This window comes from Drosophila subobscura, chromosome O (assembly GCF_008121235.1).
Source record: "Drosophila subobscura isolate 14011-0131.10 chromosome O, UCBerk_Dsub_1.0, whole genome shotgun sequence".
Classification (NCBI taxonomy): Eukaryota; Metazoa; Arthropoda; class Insecta; order Diptera; family Drosophilidae; genus Drosophila; species Drosophila subobscura.
This window is the reverse complement of record NC_048533.1, coordinates 10388018-10410285: the sequence shown is the minus strand read 5'-3', so window position 1 is coordinate 10410285 and position 22268 is coordinate 10388018. Positions and strand designations below refer to the sequence as shown.

The following is a 22268-nucleotide window of genomic DNA, read 5'->3' as shown; positions in this document are numbered from 1 at the left end:
GCCTAGCACTCATTTGCATAGATTTCTGCAGTAAAGCAATTTCCATGGCCATTTTCGGAATGGCTCAAGACATTTTATTTTTCCTTGGTCTTAATTGTTTAATGGGTTATAACAAAATGTATTTAATAGAGTAAACAAAGCAAAAACTCAATCAAAACCCACGCTTAGCTCATCTGCAACACTATTCCGGTCCACCACTATGCATGCACTTTCTGCTGGCCACTGCTGGTATGCAAGCGTCCTCTCTTTGCTATTCAAATATTTAAGCGCCTTGTCAGTGTTTTCCTTTTGCAGAACTCAAGCTTACAGCGTATTTCATTGAAAGTATTTTTCTATTCATCTGGAGATTGGTCAATTTTTGGGCCACAACTATTAGAACGAATGAAAATTGTATACTTTTAGGAAGAACTTCCCTTGGCGCTAAACAGTTTCACGCAACTAGTGTTTGTTGAAGAGTTTTACGTTGAATGGTGTTTAATTGCGACTATTACTGCCAGCAGTGCAGTTTTCACGCACCATCAAACTTATTGTGAACATCAGTGTACATTTCGTTGATTGCTTTTCCTCGGTGTCTCTTTTTGTGAGACTGCAGTGTAATACTTGCAATGTGACCAACTTTTGCTGGACTCTAGTGTCACTTTTTAGCCACCAGTGTGCCGCGTACCATGCAGTTGGGGGGATTAAAGTAAGCTTTTTCCCACTGCGCTTTCGGTTCCTATGGCAACCAATTCCTGCTATCAGTGATATACACACTTTCAGCATAGATTAGAGGCTTCTCTTCTTAACTCAAGTAAGTTGTGGGGCGGATAAACCAATGAACGATTACTGATTGTTAATTACAGTTTGTATATTTACAAAACTTAGTTCATCATCTTCTCGCCAGTAAACATCACTTAAAAGTCGCTCGGTCGGTCGATTTCTTTGTTGTTTTTTGTATATTTTTTTTACATTTTGTTGATTTCTGTTTTTCGGTCATAAACACTAAATACTCGTTACGCATATAACAAATTTGGGGCCGCGGTGGCGACAGGGCGTGTTCGGAGCAGCTCTGAGGAGTCGCCGGCGATGGCCTGGCCGTGGGTTAAGCTGCTCGAACACGCCGCAGTCGCTGCACGGCACGGGTACACATAATATTATATTAATCATAATTAGAATAGCAAGAACACATAGTTAAGATAGAAGAAGGCTTCATACACATATTTTGCAAGCAAAATTCAAAGACCGCATTGCTCTCGGGGTCGCTGGAACTTGGATTTTTGCTGCGCTTGCTTGGTGTCTGCTTTCTGTCGCCGTGCGTTCTGTCGTTGTGTCAATTCGTTAGACATTGTCCCGATCCGATGCAGCCAGGATACAGGCACTCTGCTTGGATCACAAATCAGTTCCTAGTCAATTGGTAACGCGCTCCATGGGTGCCGGGCCGCAGCTCGTCGTCATCATCATCGTCATCTTCGTAGTTCTCTCTCCATCTCTAAATATACACGGTTCAGACACAGTAGTCGTCGTAGTCGTAGGCGTAGTAGTAGTAGTAGATATTTTGTATGGTGGATGGCGGGCGGGCGGGCGGTTGGGCAGGCGTGCGATCGATTGATCGAGCGTGTAAGCGATCGAGTGAATTGAGTGTGTGTCGACTCTCGTCCAGTCCACGGCTCTCCCTCTCTAGTGCAGCTCGATGAAGTCGTAGAGCGTCTCCGGCACGGCACCCTCGTAGTGGATATCGTGCCGCTTGATCGTCCGTGCTGCCAGGCACGCCAGCGTTGTGTACTTCATCGGATCAATGATTTTGTGCATGGGCGTGGGGCCCAGCAAGCTCTCGAATGTCTCACCAGCAAAGTTTTTCGTATCCTAGAGGGGATTATGCGAACGATTAGCAACTTTTCAAGGAAATACCATCATCTATCACTCACCAGATGCGCTCCACCCTCGAGCAATATGTGCGCCAGGGGCTCCACGTACGGCTGCAGTGTGGCCGCCAGATGCAGCGGCGTGTTGCCCGCATCATCGATGGCATTCGGATCGGCGCCCACCTCCAGCAGCGCCTTGGCCAGCGTCGTCGATGGGAACTGGCAGGAGGGATAGCGACCCGCCAGTGTGCCCTCGCGATAGCAGGAATAATGCAGCGCCGTTCGGTCGAAGCGCACGCGCACCTTGAGACGATTCAGCCGATACAGGGCGCCCATCACCTGGAGGCGCATCTCCGGACTGAGGCTGTCCGTGTCCAGCAGCGAGCTGAGCAGACAGCCAATGTGGATGGCACTTATCATGGTGCGACTGAGGGCGTTCGGGTCGTGATTGCAGTCGTGCTGGTGCGCAGACAGCAGCGTTGTGGAGGCGGTTGTGGCGGAGGTGGCCGAAGCGGAGGACGAGGCTGAGGAAGATGAGGAACAGGATTTGCTGGCGGCCAGCAGCTGCTGTTGTGGCTGCTGCAGCTGCTGCTGCTGCTGTTGCTGCTGCTCCAGATTGAAGGCCTGTCCGCGTTCCACCTCCTTGACGGCCTTGTAGAAAATGGTTAGCATGCCATCGGCCTCGATGGGCGGCACGACACGACCGCGCGGCAGCAGGCGTCCCGCCTCGACCAGCATGAAGCTGAAGAGCTCGGCGAAGGAGAGGAGCGACGACTGTGTCATGGGGCTGAGCGGCTGCAGGATCTTTTGCTGCATTGTCAGCGCGTACGACCAGAGCTCTATGCAGCGATCAAAGCGTCCAGCGTCGGCATAGTGCGCGCCCCTAAAAGGAGTAAAACAAAAGCTGTAGTAGAGGGCAGACTTCAATGGGGAGATGGCCAAACGCACCTGAATCGAATGTAGTAGCTGGTGTCTGGATGCGTGGGTCCCAGGATGCGCTGTCGTATGACCAGCGCCTGCATTCGCATCTCATCGGGATCGAGCACCATCTCCTCCAGCTCCTCCACGCTGGTCACCTCGCGCACCATCTCGTAGGCTGGCACTGGCTCCTGCACCTTCTTGGACAGCGGCGGCTCCACATTGCGCTCCTCGAGCGCTCGTCGCCACAGATTGAGTGCCGCGGCCATGTCCCGCTTTCTGTCCACATATGTGGCACCGAGCAGCTCCAGGGCATGGATGCGCGACTCGCGACTGACGCAGGGCAGCGTGATCAGGTGCTCCACAATGGGCATGTGGCCGGTGACACTGGCCGCCAGCAGCGGCGTCATTCCATAGTAGTCCACATCCATGGTGGCGCCATGCTTCAGCAGCAGCTGCAGGATCTGCAGGGAGCCCGACTCGGCGCAGTCGTGCAACGCTGTGTTACCCTTGACGCTGCACCGATTGACATCCGCATTGAGCGAGAGCAGGTACTGGGCAATGCGGTAGTGTCCCTTGTAGCAGGCGATCATCAGGCAGGTGTGTCCATGTCGATTCGCCACCTCAAAGTCTGTTACAAAGAAGGTCAAAGGATTAGCAAGCTGCCATAAAGGAGTCTCCGCGTTCAGTACTCACCCGCTCCATGATGCACCAAATACTTGACTATTTCGTAGTGTCCATCGAAGCAGGCCGCCCGCAGGGGCGTTGAATTCGTTCGCGTCGTGCTGTTCACATTCGCCGCCCGACGTACCAGCATCTTGACAATGCCCAAGTGTCCGGCTGCGGCGGCACACCACAGCGGCGGAGCATCCTCAATGGGCTCACCATCGAAGCTCACGGATCCCACCTGCTCCACATCGGCGCGACACTTTGTCAATAAATATTCTACAATATCGTAGTGTCCGTTGCGGCAGGAGATGACCAGCGGTGTGGCTCCGTTCACTTTAGCCGAAACGATGCTGCCCACCTCGCTGTGGCTTTTGTTGTACAGTGTGGCCTGTAAGCAAAAGAGCAAAGAGTTAATTGTGGGCCTAGGTAATCAGTTGCTTTATGACAAGAACTTATTAGAAAATCCATTTAATTGGTGTGGAGTGAAAATTCAATAAAATGAGCCTCTTTCAAGAGCGGTTCAGGGTTGGGTTCGGGGTCGTTCGCTCAAAAATGGTTTGACTTTTTAATTGGAAATATTATTTAAAAAGAAAACCACAGGAAATTTAATACTATTTGGGTTTAAAATTTAAGCTGGAGGCTGTGGAATCTAGCAGAAAAATCTGTTTTATTCGATTGATTAAAATATGATTTAAAGCGATTAAGAGAGTTTTTATTTTAAATTTGTTTTACCTAACATAAACTCATTTTTATTTTTAATTTTTTTTATTTTTTTATTTTTTTTTTTGTATGAAAACTTTTTCCACTTTTAGCCCCGTTTTTCTCTGTGTGCATAAAATCATATGATGCCGAAATCTGGTTTTTAGGCTCTTCTAACATTCTGTTTAAAACCCGCTTACAAATCAGAATTCGAATCTACATTTATCGCGTTTCCAGCGTTATCTTTCTTAAGCCTGTTCCCGGTTCAAGGTTGTGTACTATTTCAAAAGAGTTTGCCGATAACGACAATAACAATTCCTGAGAGTTTGCTTACACTTTGTGTAAACAATTTGTTAATCCCCTCAGCTACTGCAGCCTGCTATCTTTGTCAATACATTCCTCCTATCTGTCGCTTATCAGCTATTGGTTTCTGTTATTTATCTGTCTAAAAGGTTGCCCTTGAGACAAATCCTAATCTCCCAAAACAATTGCCATTACGAACGATTTAATCAATGACAAAATATAGAAAAAGAGGAATAATAATAATTTATAATTGCTGCCAGGCCATATACAAAAAATATTCTATGACGAACAAAGGCAGCAAGTGCTGGGGGGATCGATCGCACTGGGAGAAGAACCTGAGCGCAGAGATAACGAAATGGGTGGGGTGTAAGACACACACGAACAGAGACAGAGATAAGCCGCAGCACACACGAGTAGCTGAGCGGGCGAGCGAGAGGGAGGAAGGGAGGTAGGGAGAGGGCGAGCAATCAGCTGAGAGCTCTTCCAACTGCTGTTGTTGCCGTCTGGCATGCTAATTATATTTCTATTTTATTGGTTTCGCTGCGGTTGCGCTGTTGTTTTGTTGTATTTTTTCGCATTTGCTCTCATGCCAATTTCAAATTGAAATTCATTTATGTCAAACGTGTTTCATTTTCGCTTTATGCTAATTATGATGTTTGCCAGCGCGTGCAAAAGGGGGTAGGAACGCGCATAGATTTCAATAAAATATGTATGAGTGGGGTAAGAAAACAACAATTTCCATTTAATTGTTCACATATTTATTTATTAATCTCTGACCAGAATTTGTTGATTAGCACAAAACAAAACAGGAAAACAAAGCGTGTTCTTTGGTGAGATATTCACATCTGCACGGGTATGTGATTGGTTCCTGAAGTGAAATTTCTAAGCCTGTTCCGTTTCAACTGTTTCGATTGATTCGTGGATTCGCTGTAAATAATGTCCCGCTAAACAAACGGACACAAAAACTTAGCTCAAGACAGCTTTTACTTTCACAGCCAGAACTAAATGTACTTTCAGGAAAAAGGAAATCCGTTGCCCCCCACCCATTCAGCTTCAATTATAACATTCCCCGACAGAGACGACAAACCAGAAGTTCAGGCACATGCGAAAAAGGAGATAAGCGGCAAGTGTAGAAGACACAAAGGCAAAGAGCAGGTAAAAGATGCCAACTACTGCGAACTGTTACAAAGATATGAGGGAAGAGAGACGGCAGGGGGGACAGACACCGGCAAAAGACCTTGTGAATGCCGTGGCGCTGCTTCTAGTTTTTATTGTTATTCTATTTCCTTCACGCTTTCTTCACAATCTCTCTCTCTCTCAGATCTGTCTCTCACTCTAAAAGTTCTTGCCAAAGCCAAGACGTATTAATGATTAGGTGAGATCGCCCCTGCAATCAGAGCACCCTCTCTCTTTCCCCCTCGTTTGCCAAAGAGAATACCAAGAATCTTCTTCGCTGACTTCCTGCTTTCTCTCAAAAAGCCTTTTACTTTTGGCATTGGGACAATCGGCTTTGTGCCGATCTTTGGACGACGTCACACGACCCGCAGCGGCATTCTTTGTCTTAGCCCATATCTCCTCTACCTCTGCCTTTTTCACACCCTCCTGCCCGCAGCACGAGCAACGATCTGCGGGCCTCGTGGCGCGTGACATGCAAAAAAAGCAAAAAACTAGACCAAAAATATAAAAGAAGAAAAACAACAACAAACTAAAGCCACATTTTTTGGCAACAAAATTAAGAGGAAAATTTATTTTCAAAATAAACGAATATTGAAATGTCTTTTGGGCCAAGGAAAAGAAAACGCAGCGCAACGAAAACGCCAAACGTAAATTGAACAATGAAAATTACGCATTTATTTTTGCCTGCAATTAACAGTGAGCGGAGAGCAACAACAATTCATGGGAACTTGAAGATACCCTTTAAATAATTAAAATGAATTGGAATTTACATAAACCATTTAAATATACAGTGGGAATAATATTTGGTGGTTTGGTAGATACTCAGGGAATTTTTATTGCATTTCAGCAATAAATTTAAGTCAATAATTGCACAGTTCTCTTCTGAAAAGTCCGATCCGATCGCTAACTAGTCTAAAGCCATCCACAGTATGGCTGGTCCATCCGTCGTGTCATCTTCCATTCCCTTGTCGGCTACTGAACTTTTCACTTTCATTGGCAGGCGGCATATGCCCCAAAGGGGGGGATCTGTTGATCATCATCAGCCGCAGCAGCAGCAACAGCTGTTCATTCTCTTCTCTTCCGCCTTCTGCTCAATTATGATTTAAGCTTTAACTGCTATGAATCAGCCTTAGTCACTGCTGTTTTCCCTGTCTACCCACCCGGAGGAGGGAGGGTGACCTTGTTTCTTAAGCCCGGTGCCGAAAGCTTCAAACGAAATGAAAAGTCAAACTGCCAAAGGCAGAGAGGCGGCCCCTGTGGCACACAAAGCAAATGGCACGTAAACCCAAGGGGGCGACCAGGGGCAGTGAGCAACACCGGATATGGCAGCGGATAAAGCAACGGAGAAGACATGGATGGAGCTGGAAAAATCAATCAATTGTGTACAGGTCGCTCGACATTATGCGATAATAGATATGACCCCAAACGATTCTGGTTCAGTGGCCTCAATTTCCATTCAAGCAATTGGGCATAGCAAATGATGGGAAATTCTTCACTTGGCTTTTTTCACTTTCATTTAATTATGCTAAGTACATGGGGTAGATTTTTATGTAGAATAATAAGCAACTGTGGGAAGAATAGCAAAAAGATAATTGCATAGAACAGCTAGAAAACATTTAGGGAACTGAAGGGTTTAGGGCTTTGTAGTTGATTGATCAAAGAATACTTGACACAATATACATATGTACATATGTACATTTATAAATGTATGTGCGCAAGTGGTTTTCTCTAATTTTAAGCAATATAATTCTAGAATTATTGCATTTCTTATTGCACATTTCTGTGGCTATGCACCTATGCTTGAATGCAAATTACTTGTCGTATATTTATAGGTTTCCCAAAAGAATAATCTAGTCTGAATTAACCATCTAACTAAATAAGGAAAAAATCCCCTACCTTGACTAATTAGCTCTAAATGTATAGAATGCCTTTCCCAGAATTCTTGCATCCATTGAGACTCACCAGAAATTCCCCAAAAACCCCCCGCAAAGGTGGGTAAATAAATTAAATCCAAATTTTGTGAAGAAAGAGACATCGGAAGAGGAGTGAGGTGTAGCAATGCAATAAGCCAAGTAAATTTATGACTTAATTTCAGCAAAATTGTTTCTTTAAAAGCAGCAACAAAAGCGTAAATTTTACTTCCCGAAAACGAAACAAATATGATGAAAATACATTTTCTTGTTAATTTATATTGGATTGTTTGGCAAATTGTGAAAATGTGTAAACAAGCGGCAGGAACACAACACAAAACAACACACGATTTCCGACTGCAAGGTTGTGTGTGTGAGATACAATCAAATTTTTTTTTTGTTCAATTGAAATGAAAATCCAGATGAGAGTGGAAGCACCTTGAGCGCCTTTCTACCGTTATGAACAAATGTCAGCAGCAAAACGCGGACTAAATATAGCGTTTAACTAGAAACTGCCACAGCAACAAAAGCTTGTTCATTTCCGTGTAATAAACAAAAACAATAAACACCACTTTCCATTGTTGTTGTGTGAATTGTTGGTTTTTGGCTGTTTGTCTCTCGCTTGCCGATCAATTTTCTGGTGGAGTTCGGTATCCCCCTTTGCCCGCTGCTACCGTCCGGCTGGACACACGCATAATTTATGATAATTCTGACATTGAACGAGTTCAATGTCGACGATATGCACAAGTAGTAGACAAACCAAAACGCTTTGGATTCCAATTCCGATTTCGATTCAAGTTCAGACTCCGCGGTCTTGGTCATCCAACTTTTGGTTCAATTTTGTGGGGATGCGAAGTGCCGTTCAACCGTTCCGTCGTTCGTTTAGCAGTCGCTGACGCGTCGCTGGCCATGCTCTCGGGGCTCGACATTCAAATCAGTCAAGTCTAGTCCCCGTTCCCCCGTCCCACGGATCGAACCATTTGCTGACTCAAATTATTTGGTTTATTTGTTAGCTAAGCCATGACAGTGTCGCGGCTGCGCAGTCTCCTCAAGGGTGCTGGCAGCGGGGGAGAAGGCAGCACAAACAGAAGCAAAAACGCAGCAGCGAACAGCAGCAGCAACAGTCACAAAGAGTAGTGCTGCCAAGTTAGAGTGAGACCTAGCTATAAATCTGGCGGTTTTTCAGTCCATGGATATTCAGTATAATAGTAATGATATAAATTGCATCTCTAAGTTTGGTCTTAAAATCTATGCAAAGAAAAGTCTAAACGATTCAACTATTGCTTTTTAATCTAGCTTTTTGTTGCCGCTAAGCTCTTTCGTACGCAGCACTGGCACCCCAGCACAGGTAGGCAGCACGAACGCTTTTTGAGGTCAACGGTGCTTTTAACGGCGCATCCGATGAGCAGCAGCGTCACTCGCTGGCAGAGGAAGAGGCGGGATTCGATGAGCGCAGAGGTGACGGTGGATGAACATAAAAAAAAACTCGTTCATTCAAAGGGTTCACATTAGAGGCAAAGGCAGAGAGGCAGAGGCAGGGTCGAGGTCAAGGTTGTTTGGTGGTGATGGTGTTGGGTGTTTTATGTGTGTGTGGAAAAATACAAAAATCAGTTAATGATATGGAAAATTTGTCTAAATTATCATGAACTTGAATGCTAGCCAATGCTTCGCTTCTTTCAGCCAGAGGCAATGCCAACAGACATTCATTTATCGATGGCTCATGGCGGAGCCAAACAAGAACACAGATAAGAGATACGATACGATCCAAGGAGTCTACAGATAAACGACTCTATAAACAACACTCTTGTTCTTAAGATTTACAATTTTATAAGTACTTTATACATAAATACAATTGCGTTCCTGCATCTTTGCTGCTTTTGCTCCTACCCGTGTTTTGTTGTTTTAGTCAATCGTGCATTGAACTTGACAAACGGGGAAAAAAACAAAGAAGATCAAGGAGCGGAATGCAGGTCTATCATAAGGAAGGTTAAAAGACGTGCCAATAGCCTTTGCAAATTAAAATTTGTGTAAAGATTGTGTATCGGTGGATATCATGAGAAGAGAACACGTACTGTACCATGTGAATGAACACCTTTAAAATTCCCTAACTAAATGTTGAATATCACTCTCTGGCAGATATTTTGTGCTAAATAAATATATTGTTGGTGATCTTCCTTTAGCGGCTTTTTCAGAACTTTCGTAGTACCCTGAGATAGCGTAAAAAGTGCAGATTTCTAAGTATATAATATCAATATCAATACCTCAATAAAAAATCAATATGGATCTGGTAGCACGCGTAAGAATTTGAACATGTTCTCTGCCCTCACAATTTTTATGGGTGTCCCCGCCAGACGCCAGACGATTCGACTCGTTGAGGCTTTTGGTATCGTAAATATTTATGATGTGCGATAAAATTGCACTGAACGAAAATTCGTAGACGTAATTGTTTTTGCGTCTGTATTTATTTCTAGGTTACGCGAGTCACAGTCATGGCTAATTACGCGGGTTGTTAAACTTCAAATCCGGATGTCACCTTCAAGTAAATACGTATTATTATTATTACTTTTTGTGTGTATTTTGCTGTTTCTTTGTTTTAATTTTGCAGCACAGAGGAGGAAGGGCGGTTCGACAGTCACTAGTGGTATTGAACGACTTCCACTTCCGAAAAGAGTTTCTCTCAGTGCAATCGGAGAAACAATAGATCTTCGAATTGTAATATTTCAGGGTTCTTTTTTTGCTATGAGAAGATATGCGTATCATGAACATAAAGCCAGGGGAATGCTATCATTACATAAGTCGAAAAGAAATATATCTCCATCTCTGTTTCTCTACTGGCGGTGGTTTCAGTTGTTTGTTATCTTTTGTTGCCGTTAATTGCTGTTGCTCTCTTCTTCTTCTTCGGCTTGGGGTCTCAGTTCCCTTCGTGTACTCAATAGCCACAGATGCTTGACTCTAGCATATCGTGTGTATTCAGTAAATATTCTCGTACTTACAGCACTGCGAGTGTATGACAAAGACAACATCAACAGAGAATTGGAGTCAAAGTAAACCACCAGCAGACGGCGAGATTGGCTCTGACCTTACACACGCACACACAGACACATAACTACACTCGCACTCGCACTCACACCACTGCAAACTAATAATCAAGAAGCATTTAAATGGCAAACAAGTAGAAAAAGAAGCAGGGGTCCGCGGTCCGGGGTCCCCCTACAAAGCACCAAGCGCCAACTCTCTCGCACTGACTCAACGCGCGCGAGCTTTGCTCAAACAAAAAACAAAGAAAAACGATGCCAGAAAGACATGTTTATCACGACATTTGTGTACCCTTTGGAAAGTTTTTTAACATGGCGTAAGAAATTTAGTTCATTATAAAATCGAGGAAGAAAGCTCCTAAAAATACAGTAAACTAAAAACAGAAACATGCTGTGCTGTTAGTACTACGAATTTGGACAGGAATTTTCCACAAAACAAGTAATTCAATATTTGGTTGATTGTTCTTAAAGATTATTCGTCTACATGAAAAAAGTTACTATTTTCGAAGTTCAATTTAGATCCATTTATATTTCATGTTATTGCATTCCTTTCCTCTCTATCTTACAAAGTTCTGTTCAAAATCATAAAACCCCGATGCAAGAGTATCCAAACACACATGCACTCCACACATTCGCATTTTGAGGTTACCCCAACAGACCACAACAGCAACGGCAAGTAAATTGCAAGGCACAAGAATCACAACCTCAACCCCAAAAAAAAAAACAGCTGTTGACCAACTAAAAAAATTCACTTTTACTGTGTTTTTTTCTGGTTTTTGCATAAAACTTTGCAAAGTCAAGAGAAGCAGAAAAAGGAGAATGAAAAATAAAACAGAAAACAAAAATTGTACATCGAATTATCTTGAATGTTGTGCCTGGGCAAATGTTTTGAAAACGCTCGAAAAGTGCTCCAACCGCCTGATTGGAGTGTTTTGTGTGTAGAAAACGTTTTTCTTGATTTTGATTTGATTTTCGGACTTTTGCATGTACATAATTAAAATAAACACAATACCACTAACTACATTAAATGAGTTTTACGTGAGAATAATTAATCAGCTTCAGTATATTTCAAATCATTTCAAGGCTCACAAATGATTATGAACTGGATAGATTTTGGTAGAAACTTCCAGAGAAAATGTACATCTTATCTAGCAAGATATTAAATGATTGATTGATGCATAACTTAACAGCCACTAACATAAAATAGATAACTTAAAAGCAGCTAAAAAGTAGGTATCTACATACATATATAAAATTAAATGATTTATTAGTTTTTGGGCCAGAATGAAAGGAACGATTCCTATTCCAGGGACAGACATTGTGTTACAAGACCTGTTCTGAGCTTTGATATTTCTCCAAGAATGTTTTTATTTTGTTAGTGGAATGAGGGGCTATAATGATTGTATAATCTATAGGTGCCTGCAAATAATTCTAGCCGGATCATTGAACTCTAATCGTTGGATCGCTAAGGTTAAGCGTAATAATTTTAATTATAACCAGTTTCCAGTAGAACTGAGTGAACCTTTATAGTCTAGCTCTCAATCAGAAAGGTTTAATTGCTTGAATTTGAATTTACTTTCAACGTAGATTAGATCCGTAATGGATCCCATATTTCACAGCTCAAACAGATCACAATCCCCATTCGCATTCAACTGGTTACATCTATGTACATATTTTCCAGCTGCTCTAACATCGAACATTTTCTGTAGAGAATCCATCAAGAGAGATGTTGATCTGAACTTCGTTGAACTACTTTTCAGATACATTCCCCCCTCTGTCAGCCATCTCCATGAAGTCTCATCAATCATTCGATCTTAGAGCCACATCACGTACGGCCAAGAAAATCAAACAAAATGGTGAAAAAAAACGAGGAAGAAACAAGAAATATTTCGTTGTGTGTACTCAGCATAAAGTGGCACTCCAACTTCGTGTACATCGTAGATGGGGGCTCCTCTCTCTCTCTCTTTTGGTGTTGTTTGTGGCAGAGAGAGAGGGAGGACAGGCTGTTGCTCTTGGGGGCTGGGGGTTTCTTATTTTTGGAACAAACATAAACAGCGGCGAGAGCAAGAAAAACCAGTTCTATGAGGTGGGGGGCTGGCTAGAACATGTTGCATATCGAACCAAGCAGGTTGCTTGGCTCCCTCCCTTTCCCTCTCTGCCAATGCCTCTCCCACTCCCATATCTATATGGAACATTGAGTGCAGTAGCCCCTCCAATACTTGAAGCTATTTTTGGGCAACTTCAATATCCCATCCACTCACGTTTTATATTTATTTATTCGTACGGAGGGGGCACAACAGTCGTACCATACCCCGTGCGTCGCTCTCGCCTCTAAATAATGCTCACACCCCATAAATGACACATTTCCAGGGTCGAGAGACAGAGACCGACCCGTCAGTCAGGAAGTTGAAAGAAAAACGAGAATACAGTGCACGATCGCAAGAGTGAACCAAAATGGGCACACAATCCCCACCAAATGGTAATCACGTTTGTGATTGTTCTTTGCTTTTACTTTTCAAAGTGGAGTCGAACAGTCGTGGCAGCTTTTGTTTGAGGAGAGCTCAACATAACATGAAAGTCTCCACTGTTGGCAGTTACTTCCGTCTAGCGAGTGTCCACTGTTTTGGGCTTGTGGATGGGATGGATGGCCGAGTCGAGCCTTCCCTCAACTTTCGTGTGATTGAACGCTTTCAAGGATAATTGTCAACAAAACAGCAGAAGGAAGAACAGAACCAAGAAGTGCAAAAGGTAAAGAGAAAAAAAAACCCGAATGCAACGAACGGCTCTTTGTTCTCTGCTCTGCTGCTGCTGCTGTTTCCCCCTCTCCCAGCCGATCATAATAATCTGCAAAGTGCGTTAGCCTGGTGGGTGTTACTTCTGCTTCTGAGAGAGCATCAAAGAGATCGAAAGAAGGAGAGCGGACAGAATCGAAGAGCTTGTGTCTCTCTGGTAAAATGACAGACGCGGAAGTGAATTGTGATCGGAGCTGCCTGCCGCAGCACGTTGACGACACGACGTGATTTCCAGCTCTTAAAATTGGCCCGTCCATCAGTTATTAACGTGTTCAGCCACAACGTGGCCCAAATACAAAAACAACAGCGAAATCAAATTTGCTAAAAATACCTGCTACGCATTTGGAGCGCAGTCATCATTAACCAGCAACAACAAAAGCAGCAACAACAACGCAAACACAAACCGAATACGAGTATTGTCTCCGCTGATAAGATAAGCGCGCAGCCAAAGGAAGTGATTCAAAGCCAGCAGGTGGGGGAAAATGCAAAACAAACAAACACCGAGAAACTCCAAACCAAGCGAATCAGGTACCGTTTCTTGGGAAATTTGAAACGATGAAAAAACACGCTATGTGGCTGTTCTATCATGTGGCCCACCAGTGTCCCAGCAAGCTTGACTTTTAATAAAGGAACGGGGGAAATACAGTGGAGACAATATGTTGCAGAGGGTTCCCAAATCCATTATTTTCACAGAAAATTTATAATTTAGGACCGAAATGAAATGATCTCTTATATTTTGTGCAACTTTTGTAAAAATATATCCTAGAATGCAGGTTCTTCCATCATTACCCTTGATTTTGCATCACTCCTCGAGCTCTCACAATGCTCGGAAAATAGCTTCTCATTGTTGATAGCTAATTAATGACAAAATTCCTTCCTGGGTGATGTGTTTACCATATGCTAAACGCCACTGTGCTCGTAAGTGCATAAGCACTGGCCTCCCCCACCTCGAACCACTGGAGAACAGAATAAATTACGGGCATTATTATCCACATTGGTTTCCATTTGCAGCCCCACCACAGCTCATTAGCAAGTTTTCCAAGCAAGTGAACTACATGATTTCCATGTCACGTATCATTTGCTGAAATGTCAGACAAGCTCAGAGATTTAAATGCAGCCACAGTCACACTTATCACAGCAGATTCGGAGTCGGAGGTGGCACAGGCCACACTTATCATAAATATCCACACGTCGCAGGCGCAGGCACAGTCAGAGTCACAGTCACAATTATTCAACAGCAGCCACCCACATATGCAGCAACAGCCGCAGTGCGGGGCCAAAGCGGAGCTGCTTCAATGCAACAGCGCCAATTGCAGCAGGTTTTCTGCTTCTGTTGCTGTTTCACTTTTGCAATGTCAAGCTCCCCTGGCATGGGCCCCATAAGCAGGGTAGATCCAGGCCCAGACGCCGACCAAAGCTTAAGAACTTTTGTTATGCAAAGAGCGTGCCTCTGGCCCCAAAAGTATTGCAGTCGCAAGAAAAAGTTTTCAAGCTACGCGATACGCCCACAAACACGTTGCAGTCGCCACAGACGGGCAAACATATATTTTTGTTATTGTTTGCTGGCAGAGAAATGCATTTAGCGAGTTTCTCATATAAAAAAAGCTAGAAATTTAGCTAAGGAAATAGCTAGTACTATAGATTCTATGAGTATAACCAGTTCGAGCTGCAGAAACTTTCAACTTTTAAGATGCGCCAAACGATAGTTCCGGCAGCTGCTGGGTTATATATTTTAAAAGTGAAGTAAAATTACTGCTTTTTATATTAGTCGAACTGCCAGATTAGGCAAATGTGCAAAAAGAAAACCAGCTAAAATTAAAAACCTGTCTAGTGCACATGCTCAAAAATTAGCATACGAGTATCATCAAATCAATGATGAGCTGTTGCTCAGCAACAAATATTAAGAAATATTTAGAGTATTTCGAATGGAATTGTTTGACACTGGGAAGCACACTTATAGGGTAAACTACCCTTTCTAATAGTTGAGTCCCCAAAGGGTGGAATCGAATACTTTTTAAATTAATTTGAAGAGTAGATTCAATTCCAGAGTTTAATTACTTAGATTTAAATTTTGTTTTCTGCATAGAAATCTCGCATTATTTTAGCTTCTTTCCAGCTAGATTGTAATGATTGACTAGCCATCACTGTGGGCAGAACATGCGCGTGTACGGCTTACCAGCCAGAGAGACAGACAGAGAGAGGGAACTAAATATGTATGCATGTGTATGTGTGTTTTGGTGAGAACTTTATTGATTAGTCACAAGGCCTAACACACTGCCAGCTGAGATTTCTATTTAATACAATTATACCTTGTTAATGTTATTTCTGCTGACTGCAAGAAGTGGAAGCTGTTGAGCTGCCACCAAGCCAAGCATTTCCACCCACTCACAGGCCGCAAAGAGAGAGGGTGAGAGGCGTTTATTTTTTTTTATGTATGAACTCACCTTCAATTGGATCAGATTATTATCGCGGGCAGCATTAAAAACAATGAATTTATAATCCATTTTGTGGAATCGCCTTCAGCATAAATCTCTGCGAATTTTGGGTGTTTTGGATTACAGGGGGGCTGTGCTGTGGTTAGTGTAGCAACAAATCGACAGCAAAGATTCTTTTTTCTGTTTTTCTGCTTCTGCTGCTTCGTCGAGAGAGGGAGAGAGGAACAGAGAGATTCGATTCTTGCGGATGCTGTTGATGTATTTCTTTCGAGAAATTTTATTTCTTTTGCACAAAAGAAGAACTTTCAAACCGACAATACATGTGTAGATTTTTGTGTATATTCAACGATTGCTACGTTTTCTTGGCTTCCGTATTTTTATTTTTATTTTATTCGATTCTTTCTTGCAATTGCAAGTGCAGTTGTCATTTCTTTTTTTTGCGCACTTTTCTTTCCTTCTTCTTGTGGCCCGCTGCCAAAAAGCAGGAAGATTGATATTTCCTTCTTTTCTTTTCGTATTACTTGTTGTTGTTGTTGTTTACACTTCCGGGCTTACTTAATTCTTGATTTTAATTTTCGTGGATCGGATTTCGGTTACTACTCTGCTGGGGCAGAGCATTTAACACACAAGAACCTCGGCGATTCAACAAACAATTTTTCTCGATTGCCGCAGCTCTGCCTCGTAAAAACCGACAGCCAGGCCAGGGTAAAAGTTACTTTAAAAGTTTTAAAATTTAAAAACAGAACCAGTGTGACCGCGGAATTGTCCATAAAATATACCGCACAACCCTCAAAAATATACCAAAATATACCTTCTCTCCTCATTTTTTCGTTTCAAATATGAGCACAGAAATCCCACTGAACTATACCAAAAATAATATACGTTCACACTTACGTATACTGACTTTGCTCGATTTTAATGTTCTATTTAATATTACTAGCTTATTAGAATACTAAGCGCTAAAGGTATAATTTTATCTAATGTATCAATCAATTCTACACAACATTGGCTGCTTTTTACGACTTCCTTTAATTGGAATGTTTTTAAATTAAGTTTATAGCTAAAAAGATCAACCAAAAAAAAAAGCAGATATTACGTGTGTGGGCATGGACAACTTGTGGCTTGTCAACCGGTAGTACGTTTCGATTAAACCCTATTTTCATTAACAAATATTAAAATTATCTTTAAAATATTTCGTGGTTGCAACATCTCGAATAGTATTGTACAGTAAATGGTCAACCTGCTGCTGATGATACTTGGCTATATTTTTGGATTGTTAAGAATATCAACATGGATACTTCTGTGCGATAACTTTAACCACCAAACTAGTCTAACTTGTGGATTGACTGTGTGTCACCCGTAGCAGGGAGCTTGTGGAAGCTGACCCATGGTATATTTTAGAGGTACATGCGGCTGAAACACATATTTGAAATATTCATAACATTTGAGCCACCCACAATACATTCATAAGGTTTGCAAATTTTACTTTGAATTTATTGGTTCAGGTGTGACAAATTAGGACCCTCTGCATGAGATGGTAACAGCGATAAACGCTGGAGTGCAATTTGGAATTTCATATATAGCTGCGACCATGGCTGGGTGCCACAGCAGGCAGCTAGTGACAGCTGAGAGGCGTAGCTGGCTGATAGACAGTTGCAGCCGTTCATGAAATTCAAATTTAAATTCAACTGAAAACTTGCACAACTTTTTCCTTTGGTTTATTTATTGAATTTATTTCATACAATTTCATATGCATTTTGTTGTTCTCTTTTTGTTTTTGTTTTTTCCATTAAATCATTACATTGTTTTACATTGTACATTTGAATATGGTTTACTTAATATTATTAATAGTAATTTTAAGTCATATTTGTATATTTCTTTAGTAATATCCCATATGGTTATGATACGAATAATATATGTACGTATGTGTTGTGTGTGTGTGTTTGTTTTTCTGTTCAACAAAAATTATAAACAAATAAAAACATTTTTTTATCGATTAGTTTTGCTTGCATATTTTAATCTTTTTGAATGTTTACTTTCTTTGATTATTTATGAATAATTATTGTAAATATAATTAGTTAAAGCTACAACTTAGTGTGCGTTCTTGTACGTCCAACAACAACAGCAACAACAACAAAAACATCTACAACAAAAATTATGACACAAAAACAATAACAAAAAAGAGTTATAGTCGATCGATCGTTTATTAACAACAAAGAATAAACTATACAAAAAAATGCTACTCCTTTTATTGTTAAAAAAAGGAAAAATTACTTTTTATTTATTTATTTATTATGTATTTTTTTTATGGATTTTCTTTTTTTAATTTTTCTTTTGTTTTTATATCACAAGTTAAAATTTTGATTATTGTTTGGTCAATTTGTATATTGTATAATAATATATTTATGTATATTTACTTGTTTTATATTATGTATTAGGTCAGTATGTGGTATGTATGCTTGAGTATGTGTGTTGTGTGTGTGTGTAAATTATGTACATAAGAAAATATACTAATAGCATAATTAAAATATAAACTTATATGTCCGTTAGTTTCATTTCATCATCATATCATAAGTATAAATTGGTCTAGATAATCAAGTCATGGGCGTTTTCACATTCAATTGGTACTATTTGGGCTGGGTCTGGACTGGGGTTCAAAAAGTGAGAGAGAGAGAGAGAGTGGGGGGGGCTCTACCAATAATTCGAGTGATTGATATTTTGATGTATATAATAAGTATTTGTTTTGTATATAATTTGTATAGTTTAAAAATAGTTTGATTTTTAGGAGAATACACATAGAAATTCGAGTTAGTTGCATGCGTTAAGTTGAGAAAGTGATTTTTTTTATGATTTAGAATAGATATCTTTTCCTTTTCTTTTGTTTTTGTTTTGTTTTTGGTTCTTTAAGAGATATTTTATTGTGTAGATCGCTCAGATATGTGTGATGGAATAAGCTGTAGGTCCTAGAGCTTGTAAACAGATATGACACTGGGGAATAAGTTGAAATTGAGTTAGGGCAGTCTTTCATCTGTTGGCTTTCAATCTGCTTTACACTAGAAAAATATCAACGATTAAAACAGAGAGTTCGGTGAGAGATAATTACAAGAATGTCTACAATCTTCAAGCGAAATCTGAGCGTAAATATAATTAAAAATCACTAAAAACATTCCCATATAAAACACTGCACAAGTAACAAAATGACAGACACATTGCTCGACAGGTTGCACAACTATCTAAATAGTTACAAAAAATACGCTATAAATGCTTTGGGAAAACTTCACTAAAATCCTTAAACGATTGCAGAGTTTTTGGAGCTGCCTTTCCAGTTGCAAATTACAAATCAAATTGTGTCAGGGAGGACCTTCTATAGCATATTCCATCATACCACACACAGACAGAGGATCCGCACACATCGTTTGAGCTTCAATGTTCCAGTGTTGATGGGGATTAAGCCTAAAGAGTACATCAGATCAGATCAGACCGCCGACTCTCTGACGTTGCCCTTTACCTGTAAAATAGTTTCGAGAGTTGATATATCGTGCGTACATTATGATGGGTAGTATATATGTAAATAGTAGTTTTGGGGCTGCAGCTGCCATCCTAGATGTAGGTTGTATATAGGGATTTACATAGAGAGAGTTGCGTCGATAGACGAGCGTGCGATATGTTGTCAGGGTTGGGATTGGATCCGCCGCCTGTGCTCCCGTTGGGCTATGGGGAGAACACCCGCAGCGATCGCAGCAGAGTGGCCAGCACGTTGGCCAAGCACTCGGCCTGCAGGGCCAACTGTCCGGCGCCAATCGGTCCTATTTGCACACCCACCAGCTCCCGGAAACTGCTCGCCACATCGTGCACCTTCAGCACGATATTTCGCGTCTGCAGCGGTGCCGATGTGTGCCGCGTCATGTCCTGTGCCAGCTCCGTGATCCGTCGGATGGCCGTCAGGCAGGAGGTCAGGTGCTCGGGCAGCGTAATCAGCGTCATGTCCGACATGGAGGCCACCAGGAATTTACTGGCCGTCACCAGGGCCAGTGTCTGCTCCGTGAGCTCGTTGCGCGCCCGCTGGAATTTCTCCTCGTCGATGCTCGTCCCACCGCCCGCTGACTGGGCGGCCGAGCACTGGGCCGCCACCTGATCGAGTCGGATGAGCAGTCCGGCCATGGCCACATCCGTCTTGCCCAGCAGCGCCTCACCATCGATCAGGTGGCCATTCTTCAGAAATAGCTTCTCGCCGTGCAGCTGCTGGGGCTTCTTTGGTACGACAGGAACCTGTTGCTGCTGCTGCTGATGTTGCTGCTGCTGCTGCTGTTGCTGATGGCCATTGGAATGAGCATTGGGTAGGCGTGTCGTGGCCGGTATGGGCGGTGAGTAGTGGGCGGGTGTTGCGGATGCAGGATTAGGTGGTGCAGCTGGAGACATGCCATTCGTTGGACGCGGGCGACTGGCAATGGGCGGCAGTGGGGGTTTCTTCGGGCCACTCACCGACATCATGGCAGCCGCTGGGGCATTCCCCTGCTGCGTATCGAAGGTGGGACTGCCTCTCGGCGGCAGCTGTGGCGGTCCCCTGCTGTTGTCCCTCTGCTGTTGCAGCTGCTGCTGATGTTGCTGCTGCTGCTGCTGATGTTGCTGCTGCTGCTGTTGCTGGTGTGTGGCCATAATCCTCACCTGCTTCTTGGGCGAATAACGCTGCAGGAGCTCTGCGCTCTTGGGTGGTCGTGCCGGTGGCGGCGACAACTGCTCAGCGGTGGGTGTTCTGGGTGGTGGCTGCACCTCGGGCTCTGCTGCTGCTGCTGCTGCTGGAGTGGCTGGCTCCTCCTTCTTGGTGGTGGGGCAGCAGCTAAATTTACTCTTCCGCTCCACGGTGGCATACTCGATGACACGTGGGGACTGCTCCTTGCTGCTGCTGCTGTTGTTCCCATTGTTCCCATTGGCCACGGACTGGAAGAACTCCCGCTTTGCCTGCACCGAATTGCTGTACAGCGATTCCGTCTCCATGGTCTGCTGTGGCGCCTGCTGTGGCTGCTGCTGCTGCTCCAGATTCGGCGGCGGTGGTATAATGAACGACATAATCTCCTCCGGTGTGAGTTCTTTGGCGGGCGTGGCTTTCTGTGTGGGCGGCGCCACCATTATCTGCTGCAGGAAGCTATCCAATTCCTCGGCCCGTCCCTCGAAGCCCTTGGGTGGCGCCGCATTCATCAGCGACAGGGAGTCCAGCTCATCGGGCGTCTGGGGCGGTGGTATGGCACGCAAATCAATCACATCCGTGTCCGTCTCGATGAAGGTGTCCTCGCGCACCTCGAACCCATAGATCTCGGACAGCTGGCGCGCCGCCACATCCGTGTCCGCCGACGAGGCATTGCTGATCTCCTTCAGCTGCTGCAGATACTCCCGCAGATTGTAGTCCTTCGTTTCGGCGCCAAAGTGACTGCCGTCGGGACTGTGCAGCCCGAAGCTGCTGCGCTGCGACAGCGGCTGTTTGGGTGCCACCAGCCCTCCGGATACACCGGAGCCCGCACCTGTCGCCTGGAGCAGCATTATCTGCGGTCTCCGGGCGGTGGGCGATTGGGCGGGCGAGGCCACCGACTCCGAGTCGCTTTCGCTCTGCGAAAAGTCCGTGCCCAGTGCCTGGAGGTCGCTCAGCAGCTGGCTGAAACCGTTCATCTTCCGCTGGGGCCGCGGACTGGAGGTGCTGCAGAGGCTCGGCTTTCGCTTGGGCGTGGCCGGGGTGGCGGGAGCCGAGGAGGACACTGGCGCCGTCTCCGGTATGGCATTGAGGCCCTGCGTAATGCCGCTCAGATCGTGGCTGATGGTCTCCGCCAGCAGCGTCAGCGAATCGCTGTGCTTGAGGGGATTACCCGGCGGCAAGGCGCCAACGAGACTGAGGACATTCGAAGTCTCCTCGGTGGAGGAGACCTTGCTGCTGTTGAGGCTGTCGCAGTCCGAATCGAACTCGAGGACGGCCATTGTCTGGCCACCGCCGGGGATGCCCTGCTCCTGCTCGCTCAGATACTGCTCGGAGGTCTGGACGAGATGCTGCAGCTCCTGCACACGTCGCAGCACCTGCTCGTTCTTGGCCTCCACGCTGGCCATCTGATGGGAGGACTGAATGCGACCCTCGCAGTAGTTGCTGCCGCTGCTGTCGCTCAGCCCCGAGTCCTTGGCCGCCTCCTCCAGCAGCTCCGTGGCCATAACGCTGTGCAGATCCAAGTCCATGGCATACGGCAGCGACTGAGCCTGCAATGGAGCGCCCACTTGTGGGGGCAGCTGCGTCACGGGATGGTAGGGCGGCGTCATCAGGAAGTTGACGCTGTGCGCGCGCGTGTGGTACGGCAGCAGATAGCTCCAGCCGGCGGGCAGCACCGTGTGCTGGGAGAGGAAGCCCGGTGCATTATCCTCATCCGAGGGATCTCTTTCCCTTAGCAGATTCAGCATGTTGCCTGGGCAGAGAGAAGGAAACATTTGAAATCTCTTAGGAATCCAGCAAGGGATT

At 44.1% G+C, this 22268-nt stretch overlaps 2 protein-coding genes across 3 annotated transcripts in view; both read right to left on the bottom strand.

Moving 5' to 3' along the window:
- Window positions 1–829: 829 nt before the first annotated feature.
- LOC117898556 (protein fem-1 homolog CG6966) lies at window positions 830–16495 on the bottom strand. Its single transcript, XM_034808042.1, has 5 exons — window positions 15788–16495; window positions 3456–3816; window positions 2790–3390; window positions 1905–2724; window positions 830–1842 (listed from the first exon to the last, which is right to left on the bottom strand). The coding sequence occupies exons 1-5, from the start codon at window positions 15845–15847 to the stop codon at window positions 1657–1659; spliced, it is 2028 nt and encodes a 675-aa protein (XP_034663933.1). The 5' UTR covers window positions 15848–16495; the 3' UTR covers window positions 830–1656.
- A 1069-nt stretch (window positions 16496–17564) lies between these two features.
- Window positions 17565–22268, bottom strand: part of LOC117898554 — a 32696-nt gene continuing 27992 nt past the window's right edge. The window contains exons 10-11 of one of the 2 annotated variants that reach the window (XM_034808039.1): window positions 20261–22215; window positions 17565–19286 (exon numbers count right to left, since the gene is read on the bottom strand). In XM_034808039.1, coding sequence (XP_034663930.1) covers window positions 19254–19286; window positions 20261–22215 — 1988 coding nt within the window. In that variant the 3' untranslated portion in view covers window positions 17565–19253. Of the gene's footprint in view, window positions 22216–22268 lie in introns of both variants that reach the window. The other variant, XM_034808038.1, reaches the window with a different exon arrangement.

Bases quoted from the DNA above. Each gene is read 5' to 3' on its own strand.
- LOC117898556 (XM_034808042.1), bottom strand. From the start codon at position 15,847: ATGGATTATAAATTCATTGTTTTTAATGCTGCCCGCGATAATAATCTG. The intron at 3,391-3,455 runs GTGAGTACTGAA...TCTTTGTAACAG, and splicing joins TTTGGTGCATCATGGAGCGG to ACTTTGAGGTGGCGAATCGA. The intron at 1,843-1,904 runs GTGAGTGATAGA...AATCCCCTCTAG, and splicing joins TCGAGGGTGGAGCGCATCTG to GATACGAAAAACTTTGCTGG.